Raw genomic sequence first — 22,968 nt, forward strand, 5'->3', positions numbered from 1 at the left:
GGTCTATTGATGGAATTGTGTCAGTCGTCCACACACTCCCTGTCTCCTCCTACAGCCTCAATGAACAATCAGACTCACATGAACGTCTCTCTCTTCTACACTAGAAAATTAAGCTCTTATTTGAATTTGAATTTGAATTTGAATTTGAGCTGGAGTAGCTGTGTCTTCCATTCTCTCCCATGAGGGCAATGATGGACACAGACAGATAGAGGAATAGTCTCCAGCACACAGCTTTTACACAAATGCTTCTACATCCACGAGCCACCAAAGGAGATCTGGGTCTACTGGAAATGTTTCACTACAGCGCTATGTTGTCTTTAATGTTGCAATCTGAATGTGCCAAGGCTCCATAACCATTTGGTCAGTTGTGATACTTTCTACTCTGATTTTCATAATAAAAAAATACTTTCTACTCTGATTTTCATTGGTGTTCCTATCTGTTCAGTTCTTCTGTGCAGAAGGAAGCATGCTCCTGTCTCAGATGCTAATCTTTGATGTAGAGAAAAACATAAGCCTCCAAGGGGTGTTTCCGTCTCTTTCTAGTATGGCTGGCACATAAAATTTAAATCCACTGTCCTAAGCAGTTATCTGCTGTTTAATACTCATAAATTCCCATTGCATACTTGATTGCAAGAAACCACAGCAGGGTGATGGCCAGTACTGCTACTAATAAATAGCTACATTTTTTTTTCTCTTTAAACCACTCTCTGCTCCCACAGCCCTTGGGAGATCTGTCCACGTGCTCTGTGGCAGATTGGAAAGAGGGGGCTGTGACAGAAGCCATGACCTGACTGTAGTGATGCCGTTTCCATATTTTGAAGCTTGGGAATCACTCGCTGCTTAGAAAACCCTAGCTCTGCTGCCTGGCTGCGGTGGAAAAAAGCCTGTGGGGATTGGGGAGAAAGGACAGTGTAAAAGAATGGAAAAAGAAGACAAAAATGCAAGGCAGTGTTGCTTCTTTGAACATCAGTGACTCACTCTACCCCTATCACACTGAGAGTAGACAAGGCTTGACAGCGCTGGGAGGCATGGTTTGTTTATTTCCTGTCCTCAGTTCCATCTGTAGCGTAGTCTTAAAAAGAATGCTGCACTTCCCTTGTACAGGAAGGAGCACGGTGCGCTTCCCTCAGTGTGCACCTCCGAGCCAAAGCAAATGCTTAAGATGTCCAGTGCCTCGGACTGGGCTGTAAAATGATGCATGCTTTCCTTTTCTTTCAATGACTTTGCTCCTTCTTGTCCTTTTGGCCAGTATGTGCTGCTTTCAGGAATCCAGACAAAACCCCATGACTGGTTAAACAGTGAATTAAGACACAAATGGGTTTAAATTCATCTTGACTTGTCCCTTCCCTCGAGAGAGCTATAAATGGATATTAGGCAACAGAGATGCTGATTTCAATTTGGCCACATGCAGTGCTTTGCCAGTGGTAGAATGAGTAAACTTAGCCCGAGACTGGCCATTTCACCTCACCGAACACAGAGCAAGGCACTCACCAGCGCTGACGGTGATCGCTTCAATAAACTGCTCTCTCCAGCTGTTTGTCCCCACCACAAGGGCCAGGTTTGTCTTCTTAATGAGTTTGTCCACAGTGTTCTAGAAAGGGGCAAAGGGATAAGACAGTCACTTCTGGGGTTGTGAATGCATCAGGAGATCTGCAACCTAACGGGCAGCTGACGTCAGGCTCAGCAGAAAAGTATGGACTTCAAATACTGCTGTGGTTATGTAAACACCTGTGGGCCTTAGAAATATTCTGAAATGCAAACTTCTTCACAGAGAAAACAAGCCTCCTTTACTGCTCTCATGGCCAACCAGGAGCAACCAGAGTGTTTAAGGGCCTACTCATGCCCCTCAGCTGCTCCCGGAACCTGATTCTCCTTGACTTTTCTGTCTGCAAGTGAATCAGTATTGGCCCTGTTCAGCATTTTCTGTGAACACCGAGGAGCGACAGATCTGAGGCTGACAACACATTGCTGTGTTTTTGTCAGTAAAATGTAGCCAAGCAGCAGGATTTCAAGGTTGCTGGCTGCATGATCAAATAAATACATAATTTGGTGGTGGCAGTTGGAGGGGGTGGGGTGGAGTCTTGGGTGGTGGTGCAGAGGGGCCGCTAGATTTTTCCGCCGCTTACTAATATTACCAGGCGGTTGTGCTCTCCCACTACTGCTATTGCATCAGGCACGTGTTAGAGAAGCAAAAGCCAACATCTGTGGCTTAGGGCTCACTGCTAACAGCCTCGCATCACATGTCCATATTTTAATAGCACTGAGGTACGTGCTCCTCATTGTACTTGAGAACTTATTAGGTGATTACATTTGTGCAATTAGCCCTCTCCAACTTTCTCAATTTGGTTCATCGAACACCAGGACTTGCCAAGTGGTCACAAGAAAGCCAAGGAAGCTACACAGTCAAAGCACTACCACAAATCATCATGGCAACTACAGGGAGAAGGGGCACTTCCAGGACACCGCGGCTGCTCCCCCCAGAGGCACTACTGCACCAACTAATCTACCAAACACACTTACTGTCAGGGCATCCTCCAACTTCCACTAATTGCAGAGAGGCAGAAAACATGTATTATTTGCTCTAGGTAAAGATTTGTACATGTTCAATGCAGGATACCAAACTGTGGTTTGAGAGAGATAACATTATTGGCCAAGCAGGAGTTAAGAAAATGGTTCTGGGGGTGGGGGGCTGGATGAGACGTCAAAGCCAATTTATAAAATCAAGCATGTTAGTTCAAAACGAGTCTGGAACTGACTTGAGACATTGAGAAGAAAACAAACATGAAAGGACCCGTCCCCAACTAGCTCAACTCTCTATCTGCCACATTATTCTTGGTTGGCCTTTGCGCCCATAGGGCTGTGGCCTCTCAGCTTCTTGTCTCATACCCAGAACTGCCAGTGCCCTGATGAGAGCTCTAACAGTTGCTGCTGCTCTTGGGCACAATAAATTGAAACACACGACAGGCATCTGTCTTTTCTCTCTCAGCTCAGCCACATCTCATCTAGCACTCCGAGCATGTTGACTAATGCGGGATGAAAGTGCTGTGTGTGGAATATAAGAAGACATGACCTCAGTTTTTCCTACACGCAGTGGAAACTTGAAGCACACCTCTCCGAAAGGGAGAGCACACACTGTGCTGCAAAGAAGGCAGAGAACCCATCACATTAGAGATAAGCACCTGAGGATCACTCCCACGCCCGAACTCAGGCCAACCCATAAAAAGTCTGCTAAAGAGAAAACTTTTAGCAGAAAGTAAACCAATCTTTACTGATATGTAAAAACACAGGTAGATCTTAAGATGCAGTAAATTTTAACCAAAGAGACTGAGCTCATCTCAAGGGCTAAAGTTGTTGCTGTGTGGTTCCTTCATCTATGGGAAAAGGAGAGCGATCAAAACAAACTGAAGTCCTGACAATACTCTCAGGGTTCATCGGGGAGGTTCTTAAACTGTCAGCGACCTTCACAGCATGATAAAAACCTCATCCTTGACAGTGGGCGTGCCTCAGTGTGACGGGTGAGAACTCAGGGAAGAAACATATGGACCAGCTCATGCTCCCAGGTGAGAACGGCATGAGTAGGGGTTTGGGGACAAGTGCAGTCTAGCTCATGCTGTTCTAGAGCTTTGAACAAGTTTTCAAGTTACATTCTAGAATAGCACAATTCTTAAATGAAAAATGTCAAAGTTGATATTCTTTCTTTTTCTTTCTTGTAAGAGTTATCTAACACACTACTTTCTAAAGAAGCTACTACAGGTGTTCTTTCCATGGTGCCTACATGGCAAAGCAAGGCTGGCATCCTATAAGGGAGAGTACTATGAAACAGGCAGGAGTAAATTAGTTCCAGAAACAGCGATCTCTGTTGTGGCAAGGGGCAAGCGACCCGGAACCTTTTGATTCTGGGTCACAAGAAGTCTGGGGAGGAACAGTGAAGCTGCCCACAAATGGACACAGAGTAACAGAATGGGCCACAGAAACTGACAGGCTGAGATCATGTGGGATTACATGAACTTGTACATGTTCCCTTCATGTGCTCAGTGAGCCAGACTCAAGGTTATGCCATAATGGTATCAATCCAGAAAGTCTTCATTCCTCTATTTACCCCCCTTTCTGGGGTGGAGAGAGATGAGTGAAAACAAAAGTATATCTATATCGATATCGATATCGATATCGATATCGATATAGATATAGATATAGATATAGATATAGATATAGATATAGATATAGATATAGATATATAGATATAGATATAGATATAGATAGATGGATTCTTAATGGCCTGAAGAAGGTTTAAATATATTTTTATCTTTAAAACAAAAATCCCATTTAATTGCAAAGATACCTTTTCACTCGCTATGCCAATTTGGGAATTAAATTTAATGAGCCAACAAAAGGAAAAGTTTTAGTAATAATTAAGTGGCGTAACCTAATTGGAGTTTTAGTAATAATTATTACTAAATAATTATTTAGTTTCTGAGACTTCTATATTATCCTGCTCTCTATTGTTTGTTTGTTTGTTTTTCTTTCTTTGAATAGGCAGCATCTCCTTTGGAAAAACAAGTAAAGAGAATACTGTTCTGTGCTGGGTTTGTAATTCTGGGTACACATGCTTTTAATGCTGTGCACAGCTGAAGTTGGCTCCACCACAAGTATTCTTAGGTGCCGAGGATCTGGGTAAGGAGTGTATGTGGCAGGGTGGCAGGGAGTGGGGACAGTGTGGGGTGCAAAGGACAGGAACACAGCAGCAGGTCAGGTCTCACAAGACAGGGAGTTTCATTAAGTATAAAGCGCACCCCCATCTGTTCAGCTTTTAAAAGAATGACTTCTGTTACCTGGGAAGTTTTGAAATGAGGCTGAGGCTGAAGCTCAGGATGCTTACCTGACATATGTGAACCCCTGGGTTTGATATCGAGTTCCATAAAAAAAATGAATTAGAGAATCCAATTTTATCAGTTCATGAATAAAAAATATAGTTGCCGACTCTGCCTCTTTGGTAGGCAGGGATAAAGAGTTCTCAGATTGGAATAGCGGAGATATAAAGAGCTGTTCTGCAAAACCAAAGCCTTTGAATTTCCACAGGGCAAATGCTTCATTTCTGAAAGATTCATCAGGTTTTTCCAATGCATAAGGATCTCCCCGAACCTACTTCTGTAGTGTCCTTTCAGATATAGCTCTCCCTTTTGAAGCAGTTCTGATTCTGTCAATCTGAGTGCCACCTGCTGGACCCAGGTTCTGATGTTCTTTACTGTACAGAGTTTCTTGGTTCTCTGCCAACCCCACAATTTCAAATTGGATCTGACAGCTTTTAGCAAATGAGCCTGTATATGAAATCACATTTTTCACTCTCTCAGGAAGGCACTTATAGGACACACTATAAGGAACCACCTTGAGCAAGCTGCTGGGGTGGGCAGTGTCGGCAGACATACCTTGAACTCATAGGACTCTTCAATGATCACCTCCAGCTTGCTGTACTCTCCCAGGATGGGGCGCCCCATTTCTGCAATGCGCCTTTCCTCCTCCTCTTTACTGCTCATCTGCTTGTCGAAGTCATCTGGGAGAGGGAAGGCAAGGATGTGAGCAATGTGTTCCCCTACATTCACAAGCCCCAGGATCCCACTTTAAGAAAATTGGGGAGGAAGGGGTGCCCTAACAACCCACTAAAAGTCTCCTGGGTGAGGTAGTGAGGCTGGGGAGGAGAAGGGGATAGAGTCTGCAATGCCATCGTGAAGCAGCAGATGATTTAAATCTGGTACAGTCTACCTCATGTGAAAGCATGGATGGGGGAAAGCCATGGTCAGGGAAAAACCCTGCTGCACATTGTCTGTGTTGAGGGAATCACCCAGCTGTTCTCTGTGGAGCTGGCCAGTTTGGCAGTCTGCACACATTTTTCCAGCACATGACCAAAGAGAAACACAATTAAAAGTCCTAAAGTAACCCTGAGGGATGTGAGACTTTAGCCCTTTCCTTTCTACTTTCAAGAGGCATCAGAAAATGCCTCAGGGCCAAAGAGACACGGAAGGAAAATTCTGATTTTAGTGTCACGCTTGTCAAGAGTCCTTGTCATAGGTTCAGCTCCCAAACATCCATCTTACATTTCCTTTAGATGGCTGGGCCCTAGGGCCTCCTCTCTGGCACAAAGATGAAATGTGCTAGGAAAGCCTTGACCAGTCTATTTTAAAGCAAACAGAAAGGGCGAGGGTGAGGCCTTTGGAGAGCTAATATTCACTATGTAAGCATGATTATTTCCAGAACCACCAAGTAGCTCTTACTCTACGAGAGGAGAGGGTGCTCAGAGAAGAGTCTATTAATGAGAGGGAAGCTCACAGTTGGTTCTGCCCACGTGGAGGTCACTGAGATAAGTCCCAGACTGTAAAGGCCAAGCCTTGTCCTGTAATCACTTTTGTTCTTTTGGTTGAGCATGGTGGAAAATGATAGGCTACTTCCTCTCCGAGTCAAATGAAGCACAAATATCCAGGGAGACAATGGTGTTGCTATGGAAAAACCTCCACACCAAGGCTTTCGGGTCCAGGATATCTGGGCAATTGCCTGCAAGTGGAGTCTGTTGTCTGAGGAGTCATCCAGAGGGGGAAGGGCTTTTTGTTCAGGCTTCCCGACCTGGTTTTTGCATCTAGACATCAGCTTTAGTAGGGGTTCTTGCCTTCTACTTCCTGCAAAGGCCCACAGCTTCCCCTCTGCCACTGTAGGTGGCTCCACTTATTGATCTAGTGATTGTTTCAAGGAGAAATATTTGGCTAGCAGTCTACTTTGAGGACTGGGGTTAGGGGCAGATGTGCTGGAAGCCAAGCTGGCACCGAGATGTCAGCAGTGACGGAGGCAAAAGCAGAATGCAGCTGTTGGTGCATTCTTCAGCATGCACTCCATAGTGAGTTCTAAAAGGACGCATTTTACATCCTCAGCGGCCTGTCACCCTACCAAATCAAAGGGGGGTGAAAATGAGTTGTTTGGTCTATGGAGAAGCTGTGGAACATGTGCAAAGGAGAGACCAAAGGAGATTAATTTTAACTGTAAATGTGGTCAGGGTTTTTATAAAAGGATGGGCAAGTTATAAACCAAAGGTTCCGTTTAGAGTCTCCAAGATCATATTTCTGGAATCATGTGTGTTTAGTCAAGGGGGAAAATGGACACTTGTGAAGTCTATTTACCCTGTGCCCAAATCAGTTACAGCTTGGTTCTCACTGCTTGATCTTCGGGCCAATGAAAATGTCCCTTGTGGTTCAGGCTGATTTCATTTGTGTCTTTGTCCAGATCTCTGACTTACACTGAATAAGAGCAATATTACCACTTACATATCTATTTGAAAAGCAGAGCTATGAGTGGGAGAATATTTATTGTGGCCACTATTTCTGTGATTTGCTTACAAATGGTAAGTGGCTTTGAATGGTACTCTGGGTAATTTAGTGGAAAACATATAGCAGTTAGGAAGGAAATGTGATGTGCTGGGATTGTTCGGGGGGGCCTTTCACAGAGTGAAACTGATACAGGGAAGCAAAATAAATGCACATGGTAGGAAATGAAACTGGATCACCTCAGGAGTGAAAAGGTGCACCCACGCCCAATAATCCTTCAGGCTTTCTGATAAGCAACAAACACACAGTGTGAGGCACCTGGCTCTGTAACCGCTTCCTAACATTTGGCTTTCTGCCACTTAAAGTAGAGAAAGTACAATTGAGGTACACAACATTTCACTAGCTAGAATTTAATGACATTCTTTTCAATGTGTGTGTGTGTGTGTGTGTGTGTGTGTATCTTATTGTGTACTTATGATAAGAGCCTTCTAGGTTGTTTTGTTGTTGTTGTTGTTTTTGTTTTTGCTTTGTTTTAGTTAAGTAAATGACAAGGTAATTTAAAAAAAATCACAGTACATAAATTATAAACAAGTTAGTATTCAGTCTTAACAAAATCTTATAAGAATGCCGAAATGTAGACATCTCATCTTAACAGGAGGAAATGTTAGGAACCTTTTTTCTCCACCTCTTGCCATACTGCACAGGTTTACCCATCATGCAATCAGCAAGAAGTGCTCCCATATGTTCACTTACTTATATTGTAAGGCCCTTCTGTGAAGCAAGATAGCAACGGACAACTGGGATTTAGTAAATATCACTCAGTTCCATAGTGTTTATTGTGTGGTTGAACATGAATGGCTTTATATGGCTTAATTATTATTTTAAATTATCTTTACATACAAATATTTGTTTGTAGGCTTACAGAGATAGACTATGCCTTGACACTCTTTGGACTGTCCTTACTCTTGTCTAGTACAATGTACGGAATGCCCAAAAATTACCCAATAAGTATTTGTTATGACATTCTCCAAGTTACTGTTAACAATATTTTTATTTGTTCTTTTCTCTTTTTAAATAAAAGGACAATCCATTATTTAAATACGTCATTGTCCTCTTAAAATATGTCAGCACAGGCATAGTCCTCCTCTTTCTTGGCCTCGGGGTGTCTTCTAGGAACTTCTGGTGTAGTGGGAAAGAGGCACAGGAATGAAAAACTAGCATTAGTTTGACAATAACTGAAGGACCAGGGTAGGAAGACCCTCCTCTGCCTACAGTAGTCAGGGAATGCTTCAGGGCAGGAGATTTATTTGAAACTATCTAGAAAGCATGTAGAAAGCTTGCCAGGTGAATATGATGGTGAAGATGGCCATACGGTGTGCAGGTTAGTGGTCATAGTTCAGGACAGAGGTGTTTTCATATGATGAATATTGTGTATATTTAAGAGACATTTACAGTTGTGCGTACTTGAGAGGGGACAAGTAGATAAACCTTATGGCTGACATACAACAATTCTCATATATTAGCAGTTACAATGTAGAGTTTTGATGGTGGCAAAGAAGGGAGTTGAGTCTTTTCTTTTTTTCCTTAATGTTTTTAGGTCTGTCTTTTACTTAATAGGGAAATGGTTTAACAGCATTTTTTCCAGGATATTTGTTTCCTTTTCACTTTGAACAATGGATCAAAAGCAGATTATTTTATTGTAGCCAAGGTCACTTTATTACCTTATGTATGCAGAGTGAAAGCACAGTGGAGCTTTGGTTCTATTTCCTAGAGCAAAGTCTCTCTCTGTACAATTCTGGGTCCTTCCGTCTTTTTATGTACATATCTATGCTTTTAAAGCTCACCAATTTCATTGTGATATAGCGTATAGAATATATAATGTCACAGGTTTGACCAACCCAAACAACTTAGAGATCCTGTGCATTACCAGCAACCATGGCTACAAGCCAGGGTTGAGAGAACACAGAGAAATCCTGGGATAAAATCACCTGAGTGGGGTCTTTGCAGCGGTTCACAACCTCCCTAATGCTGTGACCCTTTAATACAGTTCCTCACGTGGTGGTGATCCCCAAATATAAAATTATTTTGTTGCTACTTCATGACCATAATTTTGCTGCTTTTATGAACTGTGATGTAAGTATCTGATATGTAGGATATGGGTTGGGAACCACTGCTTTAGAGCATTTTTTTTTTTTATAAACAACAATGAAATCATTAGCGTTAGGTATCTGAGTTCTGGAAATGGATGAATTATGTAAAGCTACTTTTACTGCTTCCTGGTTGAAGCTGGATCTTGACGCATGACCATGGTGATAAAGGGGTGAGAGGAGGAAATCCCTTTCAGAGGACAGTGCCACCACATGGCTAGTTCAATAGAGAGCTCTGTACTCATGAAGCCAATGTCGTGGGTGTTTTGTTTTTTAAATACCAATAACAATAAAAAAACTTAGAAAGTGGAGGAAAAGGCAGTGGTGGGAAAAATCTCAGGATTTTTTTTCTGACATATTGTTCATAACTATGTGGACAAGTATATAAAAACATGTCACTTGACAGTGTTTCAGCTTCCACTGGCCTCTCTGATTAGAACCCAGGAATACTGCCATTTTTTAGTCTCTTGAGGGACATTCTGAGAAATATCTGCAGTAGGAGTACAGGACTGTGATTATTGGGTGGAGGTATGGTTTGTGAGGATGAGGCAGGACCCACAGGACCAGGAAGAAGTACACCTATCACCAACGTAAGTGAAGGGCAGCAGTAGTGGCTAAAGGGGGAGGTACCCTCATCCCGGGCTACAGATTTGGTGCTAGGAGTTGGCTCAGAGCTGTGAACCCTCGGTAGAACTGTAAAAGCTGGTGTGATCCTTGAGTTGGCCTGTCAACGCTCCTTTGTTACCTCCTGTATCAGGAAAGGCCATTCTGGTGGGAAATACAACCTGCTTTGTTTCTAAGAATGTTCATTATACTTAAGATCAAAGACTTACATATAAAAGATATATTTATAAGAAATCTGTAACATTGAAATCTGAGAGAGAGAAAGCATTGGATCAACCTTTTTTGTAGCTCCATACTGTCCCTCCATACCGTCTTCCATTTTTGATCACATGTGGCATCTTAACTGTCAGAGAAGCAACTCACTAACCAGCAATATTTTAGAAGGCCCAGGGACTAACGTATATGACTCTACTGTCTGAAGACCCAACGTATACCTGAAAACTGTGGTTTCCAAGGATCACAGTGAAATGAGTACCTGAAAGGCTGATTACTGTAGTGAGGGGCAGATGAGCTCTGCCTTGAACCCTCCTGAAGATAGGGCGGCCTAGCAAAATGACAGGCAGAAAATCAGCAGGGTGGATCACATTGCTTTGGTGTCAGTGCCCTTGACATTAGTAAGGTAAAAACAACAGCCAGACGCACACACTGCAAGTTATGTTTGTTAGTGTGGGCGGTTGTAGGGTACTCTCTGTAGGCCCCAAGGAGGAGTTCTGGTGCTCTATCCACAATGGGGTAGAGATTACCAGCCACAAATGGGGACAAATGTTGCATAAGCCAAACTAAATAATGAATCAGTTTGGTGGATGTGCTAATGAACCTCTTTCCTTGGGGTAAGAGGCAGAATCAGTCCAGACTGAAACGCAATCAATCCATTTACTGAGTCCAGAGGCACCAGAAAACAGAAAGCACTTAGTGGAATGACGTGTTTTAATTTTTGAAGCCTTTAGTGGCATATATACTTATTGGCACATATATTTCTATTTTGTTGCATATAAAATGCAGGTAGTATCTACTTTGTATATGTCACAAGTTTCTCTGAAGCTTGGGGAGTATACAAACCCTGAGAAGGTGCTCATTGCATTCATTTCCTGTATAGACTGGACAGTGTCATATATGCTTCCGTGGAATAGAAGGACAAGTCATGATCAGCCAGCTGGCTGCCAGGTCCACCTGCCGTTTTTGTTTTTGTTTGTTTGTTTTTGGTTTTCCTGTAAAGGTCTCCTGAGAATCATTAGACCTGGAACTCGGGTCCAGCTCTGTCACTTGTTGTCATTTAAATGTGGACAAGAAATTTCACCTCTGGGAGAGGAGATTTTCTTGGTTGTAAAAATGAAACAAATGTGGAGGGAGGGGCTTCATTCCCTAACACATACACTGGAGGGATGGACATGCTATCAAAGTGTTAGGATTATCAAAGTTTGCCCCTTATAAATAGACATGCACCGTAAGGCTGTTACAGGACCACAAAATGACCGAAAGAGCAATATTAAAGAAGTTTATTGAATTCCATGTAGTTTTAGGGAAAATTGTAGCTGCATGTCTTAGAAGTATTAGCGGAATCAGATATTTAGGGGAATCAAATAAACCTCATCAGATTTAGCCAGGATACCGAATTTCATTTAAAAATATATTTTTTTTCTGTAAAATCTAAATTTCCTTTATGTTTCCTTTGGCTAAAATTCATAATGATGGCTTTTTATGAGCTAGATAGAGTTGTACTTTAGGTTAAAAAAGTTTCAATGTATAATGTAAAGATGAAGGGAGAAGGAAAAGGCTTGTACTATTGGACCAGCCAAATGACAGGGCTGGGGTTGGGATCATCAACCAAAGACCTTTTTCTCAGATGCGGAAAGGTGGCTGTGAGAATCTTGGATGAGTGATTTGGGGCAGATTAATCTTTTTGAACCTTTTTTGCTCCCTCTAAGTGTGAACAATAAAATCCATAAGAATGGTGACAAAATGATATTCATTATAAGCTCTAATGAGTTATAATGTTATAATAAAACCAGAAGGTCAGAGGGGAATGAGACCATAGATTTAAATGCAGGCCTTTTTGTGAGACAAGAGCTAGGACCACAGTGAAGATTTGCAAACTTCGAAAGCACCTCCAGCACTTCCTGTCTGCTACTAATGAGATCTCTAAAAAGTGGTGCCAGGCTGTGGATCAAATGGATTTTTTAATTTCTGTATATCCTGTTTCCAAATTCAACATCCATGCTTATCTGTACAAGTTCATGTAAGAGCTGCAGGCTAACTGTAAAGGGCTACATTAATTCTTCTCTTCTTCCTTGCACCTCAAAGCCTTGACTTCAAAGCATCAATGTAACTTCAAGGAAAAAAAAATCTTTGGACTTTATTTCTCCATTTTATTGTGCAGACCCAAGTTTTAGAAGTTTCTTAGAGGCATGAGTAGCAACTGAGTCCTGAGATTTGATTGAGGAGAAGGAGCTTATGAGGTTAGACAGTATTCAGATAAGTAACAATTAGGCTAATGTAGGAATTCCCCGAGAGTTCTGGAATAGTCTCCCATAATAACCGCGGTGACTTCTGTATTGAGAGATGTCAACAATGGAGAGACTTCTATTTTTGGTCAAATTTTCAGCCACAGGCAGAGCTCAGTGAACTACTCATATGGTAGAAGAAGCTTTTTGAGAAAGTGATTGTGTCATGTTGGATACAGGAATATGGGCAAAACAGAAAACACTGATATGAGGGATATGGGAAACTTTATGGAAAAATTGTGAGAAAATAAAATGAGGATATTATTAACTGAGGTACTAAAAGGGAAGATAGAGCACATGATATAGAAAGAAAACTCTAGAAATAGAATTCTCATGTATGTAATGCAAGATCGCCAAAGACATATAGGCACTCTTACTGAAGCTATTTAGTTAAAGTCTCATCAGGCTGCATAGGTTGGAAAGAATAGGCATACAATATGCTATTTCTAGAGACTCTGGTTGACAGTAGAAAGATATAATCCACCAAGCCATGAAGGTTGGAATGCCAAATTTTTAACATCTTTAACTCCCTCACGGGGAGCTGTTCTTCCTGACAGAATCAGAGTATTTCCAAGATGACATCAGTGATTTAAAATGTTGCAATGGGGAAAGAAAAGATAACTTTAAAAATTATATATGTTCCTGTATTAAGATACATAAACGAGCTCCGGAGCAAGTTGTTGTTTTGTTTTTTGTTTGTTTGTTTGTTTCTGACTTGAGAGAGGCTTGGGGGCTTGGGTGATTCGGATTCAGGGAACGTTGTAAGAAGACTACCCAGTTTAACATTTTAATTTTTTCTAATCTCTGGGTTTCTGAGTGTCTGCGAGCCATGCTGTCATTCACTGCTGTGTCTGGAGATGAGATGGGGCAGCCGTCCAGACAGGACTGCCATCCTTGGAAAGCTCCATGCGGGCAGGATCATTTTGGCACTCATGGCCCACGAGCTGATGTCAACCCCAACGTCTACCGCGGTGTTTTCATTACTAGAGACTTTTGTAATATTTCTTTCTAAACATTTTTCCCGGCTCTCTGATTTCAAATTTTGGTGTTTGTATGATATACTGGAAATTTGGAGGCATTTGCTTAACCTATTTCCAGAGGCCATCTAGGAAGTAGGTCACTAGAGACATTTTCAACCTGTAGCTGCTGACAAGTTCGGGCCATTTCTAGATATTCATCTTTCTTTCTGAATCTGCAGAAAGAAAAGGTGAGATGAATAAGCAGGGTCAAAAGATGCTGCATTGAGTAATGAGCTAAAGGCTTCAAGCTTTCTCACTGGGATCGTGTATGTTTACATTGGACTTTGTAACGCCCTTCACGTAGCAGAAATAATTCTTGTTACCATGCTGTTAGCACTAAAACCAAGCTTTAACAGACGGGTTTGAATTGTTGTCATGGGGTGAAAGTAAATGGCTGTTCGGTCCTCTTTTAATGTGATGTTATCTACGCCTAGGATCCCAGTGAACTGAGACGGTGAGGTTTGTGTGGCTGTCATAGCCACTGTCTTAGACCAGCTTGTCTTTCCTGCTCTGGAACTCTGTCTAGCATCTGTCAGAATACGTTGCATATTCTCAGGACTGCGTGGGCACCTGGACATTGGCCAGTGTCAGAATGCAAACATTTAGAGGCTCCTCTTGTGGGTTTTCTTACAGATAGATACAACACACACAACTGTTGTTAATTTGTAAAATTGTTAATGTGTCAAATCAACAAGAAGATGGTGTGGGCCACAGTTAAATATTAATCCAGGTTACATTTGGTTTGGTATTTAGGTTATTTGGGCCAAAATAGGAACTTTTAAAAGAAGTTATCTTACCTGTCATGCGTTTTTTTTTTTTAATTAAAGACAAACAAAAGAAAAGATTTTTTAAAAGATGTAATATGTTGATGGTGACAGTAAAAAAATGTATATAGTTAGGCAGTATTAGAGTTGAAAAATTCATACCTGCTCGTGTGAAGCTACCTAAAAAAGAAAAAAAAGAGAAAAGTCATAATTTAATTTACATTCCACATAGCAAGTATTAGCGCCATAAGATGTGCGCCAGCCCACCTGAGTCATGAACGCTTGCCAATTTATAACCAAGAAGAATGCGAAAAGGTCCAGTCATAACTGAACACATTATTTTAAGATTATGAAACTTAGTGTACGGCCAGTTCCTGTAGCCACCCAAGGGATCACCCACCCTTTAGAGCTTATGTACACTAAATTAAAAATATGATACGGATGATCTGGCCTCATCTAAAATGAGGCCAATAGCTTTAAATGAAAGTTTGGCCAATCCACAGATAAAGACTAAAAAATCACGAGTTACAGTATCGTCTCATAGAAATGGAAAACAGCTTTAAAAAAAAATGGAAAGGAAATGAAAAAAATGAAATGCTTACCAAACTCATTCAATAACAGGGCTGTGAAGAAAACAGATAGAGACAAACACAGAATGAGACCAGATGAATAATGAAAGAGGAATATTAGCAGAAAGAAATCCAAGCAGCTCTGACTAGCGTGGGGAAAACCATTGCTTATAAAAACTGGTGCACCCCAAGGGAATGTATTGTTGGAAACGTTTCCAAATAAATGATCCCAATAGGAATCTTTGTGTGTGATTAAAAAAAATCACCTTGCATGTATCTGTGTATCTTTTCTATGTATCTCATAAGATATTTCTTCCACAGTTGTTGACAGATGGTGAATAGAAAAATATACTGGAAATATTGAGGATGCTGATCTTTAACTCGGTTTGGGGGTGGCCTGCTTCAATTAATGGTGCCTGAAAGCTAATGAATCAAATACTTGAAAGTCTTTTAATGACTAAAGACCTCAGCTACCTTCTATGAAAACAGGTAAAAGTATCCAGACAAATTCCTTAGCCTGGCCTCCCAGAAGGAGATTTTGGCTCAAGTAAAGCTTTCTATGCATTGGAAGATATTTTGACTTCTCCAAAATTGCTTATGCTTTTTAAATTCTATAATCCTAAGAGCCCCTAAATCTGCATTTATTTGTGTGCCATTATCAGTAACTTCTACACATTAATAAGCTAACCAGAATGCTTCTAGTGGGTATATAATCCCACTGAAACAGACAGGGTGAGGGATGCAGGCCAATCTATAATGTAGCTTTTTAGATTATAGTCTTTAAATACAGTTGGGACCACAGCATTTTATTTTAATAAAAAAATAAGCCAGATTAAGTGGTTCAAATTAAAGACTTCCTTGATTGTCTGCAGGAATGTTACGGTCACTTGTTTTTAGCCTAGTTTTGCCTGTAATGGCAGTGACATCAGTGAGAACCTAGAAAAACAGTTGGTCTTTTATTTATACTGAGAATAATTCGTTTGGCTGGTACAAAACAGAATAATGCTATCATGGAATTTTAATTTGCTTCTACCTGAGGACATATTTTACTAAACTGACAATCGAAAGAGCTGTATCCAAGACACTCCTCCTTGAGATAAAAAGACAGCTCTTTAGAGGAACACATTCAGATCTAAGTGCCTCTTTCAGGATGCTAATGAGCCATCTTTGATCCCATCTGTGTGAGACATAGTTTTTTGATGTCTCTTTTCATTCTGTTTACTTGACTATGGGACTTATTAAATGAGTTGCATTAAACTGAGTCCCAAGTGTTCCTTTCTCCATCAGTCCTGTTTGCCATCTTGTACTTAGGTTAGATACATTAGAAAAAAAGAATCAGATGGACTCTGAAGTCAGTAAGTTCTCAGAATATGAGACTGCATTTCACCAAATGCTGAGTTTCCATAAGGACTGGTCATATATATTGCATTTCTTGCCCTACATGTAAAAACTTAAACAAAATTTTCTTTTTTTTCTTTCTTATTAAATAGAATATATTATAAAATAGGGATGAGTGGGAAGAGAATTGGCTTCTCTTTGCAAATATTTTCTAAAACTGTGAGAACCAACAAAGTCTAATGATTAAATTCTCTAACAAAAATGTCATTTAAAATAATTTAGTTACAAGGATATCACTGATCAATTTTTCTTGTTACTATTTGTATTAAAATTGTGTTAATTTCATAAGTATCAAAAGATGTTGGAGCACGGGTAGGGTTAGTGTAAGTCAGGGTTAGATGTGTACAAGGGCCACACCCTTCAGCTATAGAAAAATGAGCTCATACATATGACTGCAGTTTCATATATATGCCAACTCGCTTGTTAGAGTTTGTTTGATTTAATGAGACAGGGTCTTGTGTGTCAGCTCAGGCTGCTCTTGAACTTCCAGTCTTTGTGCTTTGACCTCCCAAGTGCTCAAATCACAGGCATGTGCCATCATGTCTAGCTTTATGGCTTCCTCTAAATGATGTATTTGATGACATGGAAAACATCATATTAAAATAAGTATATTAGCTTAATGACGGTGTGACTATAAAGGCTCCTTAATTTATTTAAAAAAAAAAAAAGCTGGACAGATTGGCACACACCTTTCAGTACTTTGGGGGTAGAAGAAGGAGGATTGAGAGTCGTAGATCACCCTCAGCTATATAGTGAGTTTGAAGCCAGGCTGAGCTACTTTGAGACCCTGTCCCAAAAAAAAAAAAAAAAAAAAAAAAAGCAAAGCAAAACCCTTTCCCAACCAGATTCTCTACAGAAGCCTAATTACTGAGTTATGCATGTGTTCTTCATCTACTGAAAGCTTAATTTGAATTTGGTTTTGTTTTTTCTTCTACTTTCATTGAAAAGATATGTTAGGTTTTACCACTAGCATTTTAAGGGTGAGTAAATCTTTGCAGCCATATCTTTAAATGTCTTTGAGGTAGTGAAGAGCAGAGCACATTCTCTTATCTCATTATTTCTGGGTTTCAAAAACTTGTCCAGGAGTTGTTAATATTTAATAAATCTGGTTGCAATCAAGGTTAGTTGGTCCTTCCTAAAGAAAATGGGTGTTGCTTGGTGCACTCATTTGGGAAGGGAAATGATCCCGCTAAGCTTCAAATGCAATGGAGTTTAGTATTTGGAGGCCGAGGAAGAGCAGAGCATTAAGTGTGAGAGTAGGGAGACACGGAAAGGGAGAAGAGTACAATTTCTCGCTAGTATGTCTTTGTATACTCTCACACCTTTCATTCCTCTTCTTATCCATTTTGGTTCCTCAAGCACAAGGGAGAAACTGCACTCTTTCTCATATTCCTCACGGTCAAATATTCTAATGGTAATGATCTTCCTGTGGGGACACAAGACAAAGGCAAAACAAATGGTTGGAGTCACACGCTCATGCTCTAGATGTCCACCAAGCTGGATGTTATTGTGATGTTATGGAGGGAAAACTGGCAGCACATGATCCTCTGGGCATATGTAAAAGGGCATCTTGGATGCTCTCCACTGGTCCCCATTTGAGATTTCTTTGTTAATGGATCCCTTTCATAAATCCTTCTGCTTCTTCCACAATTACAAAATGGGCTTAGAATTATGACACTGTATAGTGTCTGTGCCAATTTCCCCAGCTATGGAGGCTTGATTGATTGTGCCGAAAATGAACCTTCAGACCTGCCTGGTGTACAGTGGCCGTAACTGGCTGAGGATGCTGCAGTTCTGGCCCACTGCCGCCAGGGTGAGAGCCATGCCCTGTTACATAGTGGAGGCATGTGTGCATTGTAAGTCATGTTCTGAAGAATGCAGGCATCCAGGGAGGCACAGGCCAGCAGAAGCTGTTGGCCTCGGCCCTGGAGCAGCTCTCCCACCTTTCTTCTCACTCATCTCCACCATGCGGGGCTCTCCAAGCTCAATGAAGAAGGTCTTGTTTTTCTCATACTCCTCATCATCAATTACCTTGACTGATATTACTTGGCTGAAATAGAGAAGAATAGAAATTGACGAACAGGGGAAGAGGCAAGCCAAGGAACATAGGCAAGAAGAAGCAAGGTCAGAGAGGTCACTGAAAACAGTGCCTTGCCCAGGGCCATAGGACTAAGGTGGGCCAAGTACAGTTCTCAACACTGATAAGCTTATCGTCATCAGAAAGAAAGGCAGAAAAGCAGATTCTCATGAGAAGAGAAACAATATTTACTGACATATTTAACTCTTGTGTTGTCTTGGCTGAGCCCTGGATGCCATTGCTTTAGGACAAATTAATAAAATGCAAAGAGCGGGTGAGCTCTCTCTGTGGGTGAAAGCACTTGACAAGCTGCCTAAACAACTGAGTGCCATCCGCGGAAACCACCTGTTAGAAGAAGAGAACTGGCTTCAGCAAGTTCCCCTCTGACTGTCACTCCAATGCCATGGCAGGTACACCTCCACGCATGTACACACACATACACACACACACACACACACACACACACACACACACACACACTACCCCCACATACACACATGAATAAAAGGAATAAGAATTGTAAAATTGTACAATTTTTGTTGAGTTTACAATATAAGGACATTATTTCCCCTCTCCTCTTTCCTTTCTCCAAACTCTTTAATATACCTCTCAATGCTTTTTTTAAAAAAATTCATGGCCTCTTTTTTCATTAATTGTTGTCACATATATGCATTTATGTAATTACATATAATACATATTCTCAAATACAGGAAGACAACCTGCTCAGTCTGTATAGTGCTACTTTCACGTGTTAAGTTTTCAGGTCTGATCATTTGGCACTGGATACCCACTTGGTGTGCTCCCACGTCTAAAATTTTTATCGTTACATTACTAAAACAATGTATGTGGAAAAGCACTACAGAAGAAAATATGAAGTCTCTTTCCTCCCTCTCCCTAATGTTTTAGAATCTAACTTGTTAAATTTCTGTGGATTTTTTCATTTTTATCACAACAGAAGGTTGTTCATGCTTTGCTTTCGTTTCTGAAGATGGAAACTGTGTCCTCAGAGCAGCTGTTTCAAACGTGGGGGGGCAGTGGAGGGGACCACTGCTGATGTCATGGTTTTCATCCTTTGAATTTCAGCTTTAATTAACTATGGCATTTGTACCACTTTTCAAATGCATAAATACATTGAGGGGTTTCACAGATAAGTCTTCCCGGAATTCAGCCTCCAGTGGTGTTTGTGCTATGGTCCTATAGCTGTGAATGATTGATGGGTAGATAGGACAAGTGCAAATATTATGCAAATCTAAACTCCAGCGATGATACCAGACATAACTACTGATGGATCTGAAAATAGATCATTCTAATATTACCTTTCAACTAATAAAGTTTTAGTATGTTGTATATTACAATTTATTTACAGCCCCCTATATACAGATTTAACAAGATTTTTAAAAATAACATCAACCGAGATAATATCTGATTAAAATTTTGGAGCAATAGGTTTGCATAGTTTTAGTGACATGGAGATTTTTTTTTTTTAATGTAGGTTGCATTTTTCTGGGCCTTTTTTAGTTCATTGATCAAATTTGGCAAGACTCACTTAATGGCAGGCTTTCGAATGAGCATTTATAATTTTATTTTAGCATGAAGAAAGGTTGAAGAAATCCTCTGAATTTTGCAGACCCTAGTTCCAAATATTCCTTTCTATGCTCAGCATTGTAAAAGTGAGATCAAATGATTGGTTCTGGGCTTTGGAGCCTCATATTGCCCATATTTAACCAAGCTAAAGAACATGCATGATGCTGACACCCCAGTGTCTCATTCCTGAGAAGCTAGGGCTCATGCAAGCACATTTTCTTTATGATCAGTTAGACATGACTAATGTAACAATCATTTCTTTCAGAGAAGATATTTCTAAAACTATCAAGAGTATGACGAAGACCAACTATAGGTACAAACAGCTGCTGCCTAATTGTGTATGTGTGTGTATTAAAATCAAATGACCTAACCTGACATATTTAGTTGTTAATTTACATCTGAAAAATCCAAAATACTACAAGAAGCCCAAGAGGACCTCTAGGAAGCATCCTTGGAAGTGTATGTTTTATTTAAAAAATAAAAAGTATCTGCTATTTTAAGTTAGCTCAAACTTACCATTCAAAATTTGACCAAAAGTCTCTCTTTTTTTGTTATTAACAAAATGTATGCCCTTCGGGTATTAATTTCTCCTGTATATTCTTGCAGTCTTAAAACTGTGGTTGCACATCTGCTCTAAATCAAGCAGTGTCATGAAAGCAATCAAGGAAATGTGACAAAGACTGAAAGTGCCATGCCAGTCACTGTCCTTAGGACAGATGGCTCAGCATTCATTGTGAAGGCCCTTCCTGGTAGAGAATATCAAACTGGAATGCTCCTATGATGACAAGTCATGTTGAAATGTTCTTGCTTTTCAGTATATAACAGATACAATAGTCCCACCACACAGCTCATCACAGATACTGTTGGACTAAAGAAGTAAAGGAAACCCGGTTCATACGGTTGGGAGTAGACTTTCTAGTGAGTTGGTGTGTAGGAAAGGTACTAAATTTATGTTCAAGGGACAATATCCCAACGTATTCATTAACCCAAATCACCCACTGACAGATTATTTCTTATCACTGCACAATAGCATTGTTGTCCCTCTGTCATTGTGTGCTATTTAGCCTTAATTGTCAATTTGATACAGCCCAGAACCACCTGAGAAGAGAGATTCAATGGGAGAATCACCACAACAGGCTGGACTGTGGGGGGTTGTCCTGATTGTCAGATGAGGTGGAAAGACCCGTCTCCAACATGGATGGCCCCATGTCATGGGCTGGGTACTAAACTACATAACAGAAGTGAAATCCAGCTGAAAGTAAGCAAGCAGGAAGTCTTGGTGCATTTGTTTCTTTCTGTTCCTGGCTGTGCGTATGAAATGACTAGGTGCTTAAATCCCTGCCTTGACTTCCATGCTATACGAAGCTGTAGCTTGGAATTCTAAGGTAAAACAAACCTTTCCTTCCTTATAGTGGTTTTAGTCAGGGTACTTTATCACAGGGGCAAAAATGAATCTAGAACTGGTTGTAATAAATTTATTTTCTATACTCCCCCCAAATAGTTATAATATTCCATGAAACTTGATTTTAGTTAAAAGAAGCATCTGTAACTTAATATTGGAGCATCACTACTCGCCAGGACCAGAATTCTTTAGAAATATTTTAGAATTTGGTAATTGTGATATGAAAACAAAACAAATAAAAATGAAAGATGATGAAGAACCATATCCATAATTCCTATGAAGACACCTAGAATAGATAGCATTTGCATAACAGCATATCATTTTAAAATCATTAGAAACAGAATCAATAATGCCCTTGGCAAGAGAAGCCATTAAATTATATGTTGATTCAGTTTCTCTAGTACAGTAAAGCTATTAATAGGGAATGTGATTATTAAAGACCATTTTAGTCCATCTAAAGCAGCAGGATGAAGTCAGCCCTGAGTTAATTCTCTAAATCAAGACAGACAAAGTCAGAAGATATTGTTTGTTATGTTTGCCTTTCACTTCAAAAGAGAAAGGTAGTGATGGTGAAATTACCCAGTGTAACTTTCAGAGGGAAATGTCATGAGAAACATGCAACTCAACTGTCTTTTCTGAGTTTCTGAATATCAGTGGTTGAAGACCAAGCTGCGTATCCAGACACTACAGAGCGTGCCGCTTGCGCTGGAGGTGGTGTGGTGACAATTGAAGCTAGACAATCTAGAGAGTTCCTGGAGCATTTGCCTTCTGGGCATCAGTAGTCTGCCCCATTGCCACACCAAAACCTTATCATAGGAACTCTACCTTACCACCATGATAGATTCATACTGGTCTTTCTGCTTTGTTTAACAATAGGAGGCTTTTGGGTAAGTGCCATTTCTTTCAATCAACAGCTTGACAAAATCAACTCTGAAAGAGTTGGGTAAACATTGTCCTTTGAGCAAACACAACTCATACATTATTGCATGGATGAGACTTAATAGAAAAACAAGCGCCTTGCTATTTCCAACAACCGTGGTTATAATAAAGACAACAAGGAGAACTCACTCTTTTCCATTCTGAACTACATTCTAGAAAACTGCATTTTCTAGATATTAGTAAAACAGTTGAAAATCTTTTGATAACAAAATGTTTCTCAACGGGGCCAACATGCTTATCGATGCTATTTTTCATTTTACTTCTAAAGATCACATTAAGAATGATGTTATTTAGGAGAAAAATACAGATCATTCTTTCTGATCTAGGCCATTCCTTTCTTGTGCTCCCACCAAAGCAATATCTATATTCTCCTTAGTCCCTCTTCCCTGAGGGGTTTCAAAGGACTCAACCCCTTCAAACAGACTACTAAGGAGTCAGGTGGTGAATCACTGATGAAGGAAAGAAAGTCTTGGCTTTATTAGTGGTGGCTGGAACAGAAAATCTCTTCAAAGTATACGTTAAGTTTTAAGCCAGAATGCTTATCCCTATCTCCTTCTTCTTCCTCTTCCTCTTCCTCTTCCTCTTCCTCTTCCTCTTCTTCTTCTTCTTCTTCTTCTTCTTCTTCTTCTTCTTCTTCTTC

At 40.4% G+C, this 22,968-nt stretch overlaps 1 protein-coding gene across 6 annotated transcripts in view; it reads right to left on the reverse strand.

The window, feature by feature from the left end:
• Slc8a1 (solute carrier family 8 member A1) overlaps positions 1–22,968 on the reverse strand; it is a 291,949-nt gene that overhangs the window by 42,559 nt on the left and 226,422 nt on the right. For 3 of the 6 annotated variants that reach the window (XM_055618878.1, XM_055618924.1, XM_055618913.1), the window contains exons 3-7: positions 18,270–18,376; positions 14,962–14,982; positions 14,522–14,539; positions 5,424–5,548; positions 1,492–1,591 (exon numbers count right to left, since the gene is read on the reverse strand). In XM_055618878.1, the coding sequence (XP_055474853.1) occupies positions 1,492–1,591; positions 5,424–5,548; positions 14,522–14,539; positions 14,962–14,982; positions 18,270–18,376 (371 nt within the window). Of the gene's footprint in view, positions 1–1,491; positions 1,592–5,423; positions 5,549–14,521; positions 14,540–14,961; positions 14,983–17,648; positions 17,753–18,269; positions 18,377–22,968 lie in introns of all 6 variants that reach the window. The other 3 variants (XM_055618888.1, XM_055618896.1, XM_055618904.1) reach the window with 3 other exon arrangements.

This window comes from Psammomys obesus, unplaced genomic scaffold, assembly GCF_907164565.1.
Source record: "Psammomys obesus unplaced genomic scaffold, mPsaObe1.curated_primary_1811, whole genome shotgun sequence".
Taxonomy (NCBI): domain Eukaryota; kingdom Metazoa; phylum Chordata; class Mammalia; order Rodentia; family Muridae; genus Psammomys; species Psammomys obesus.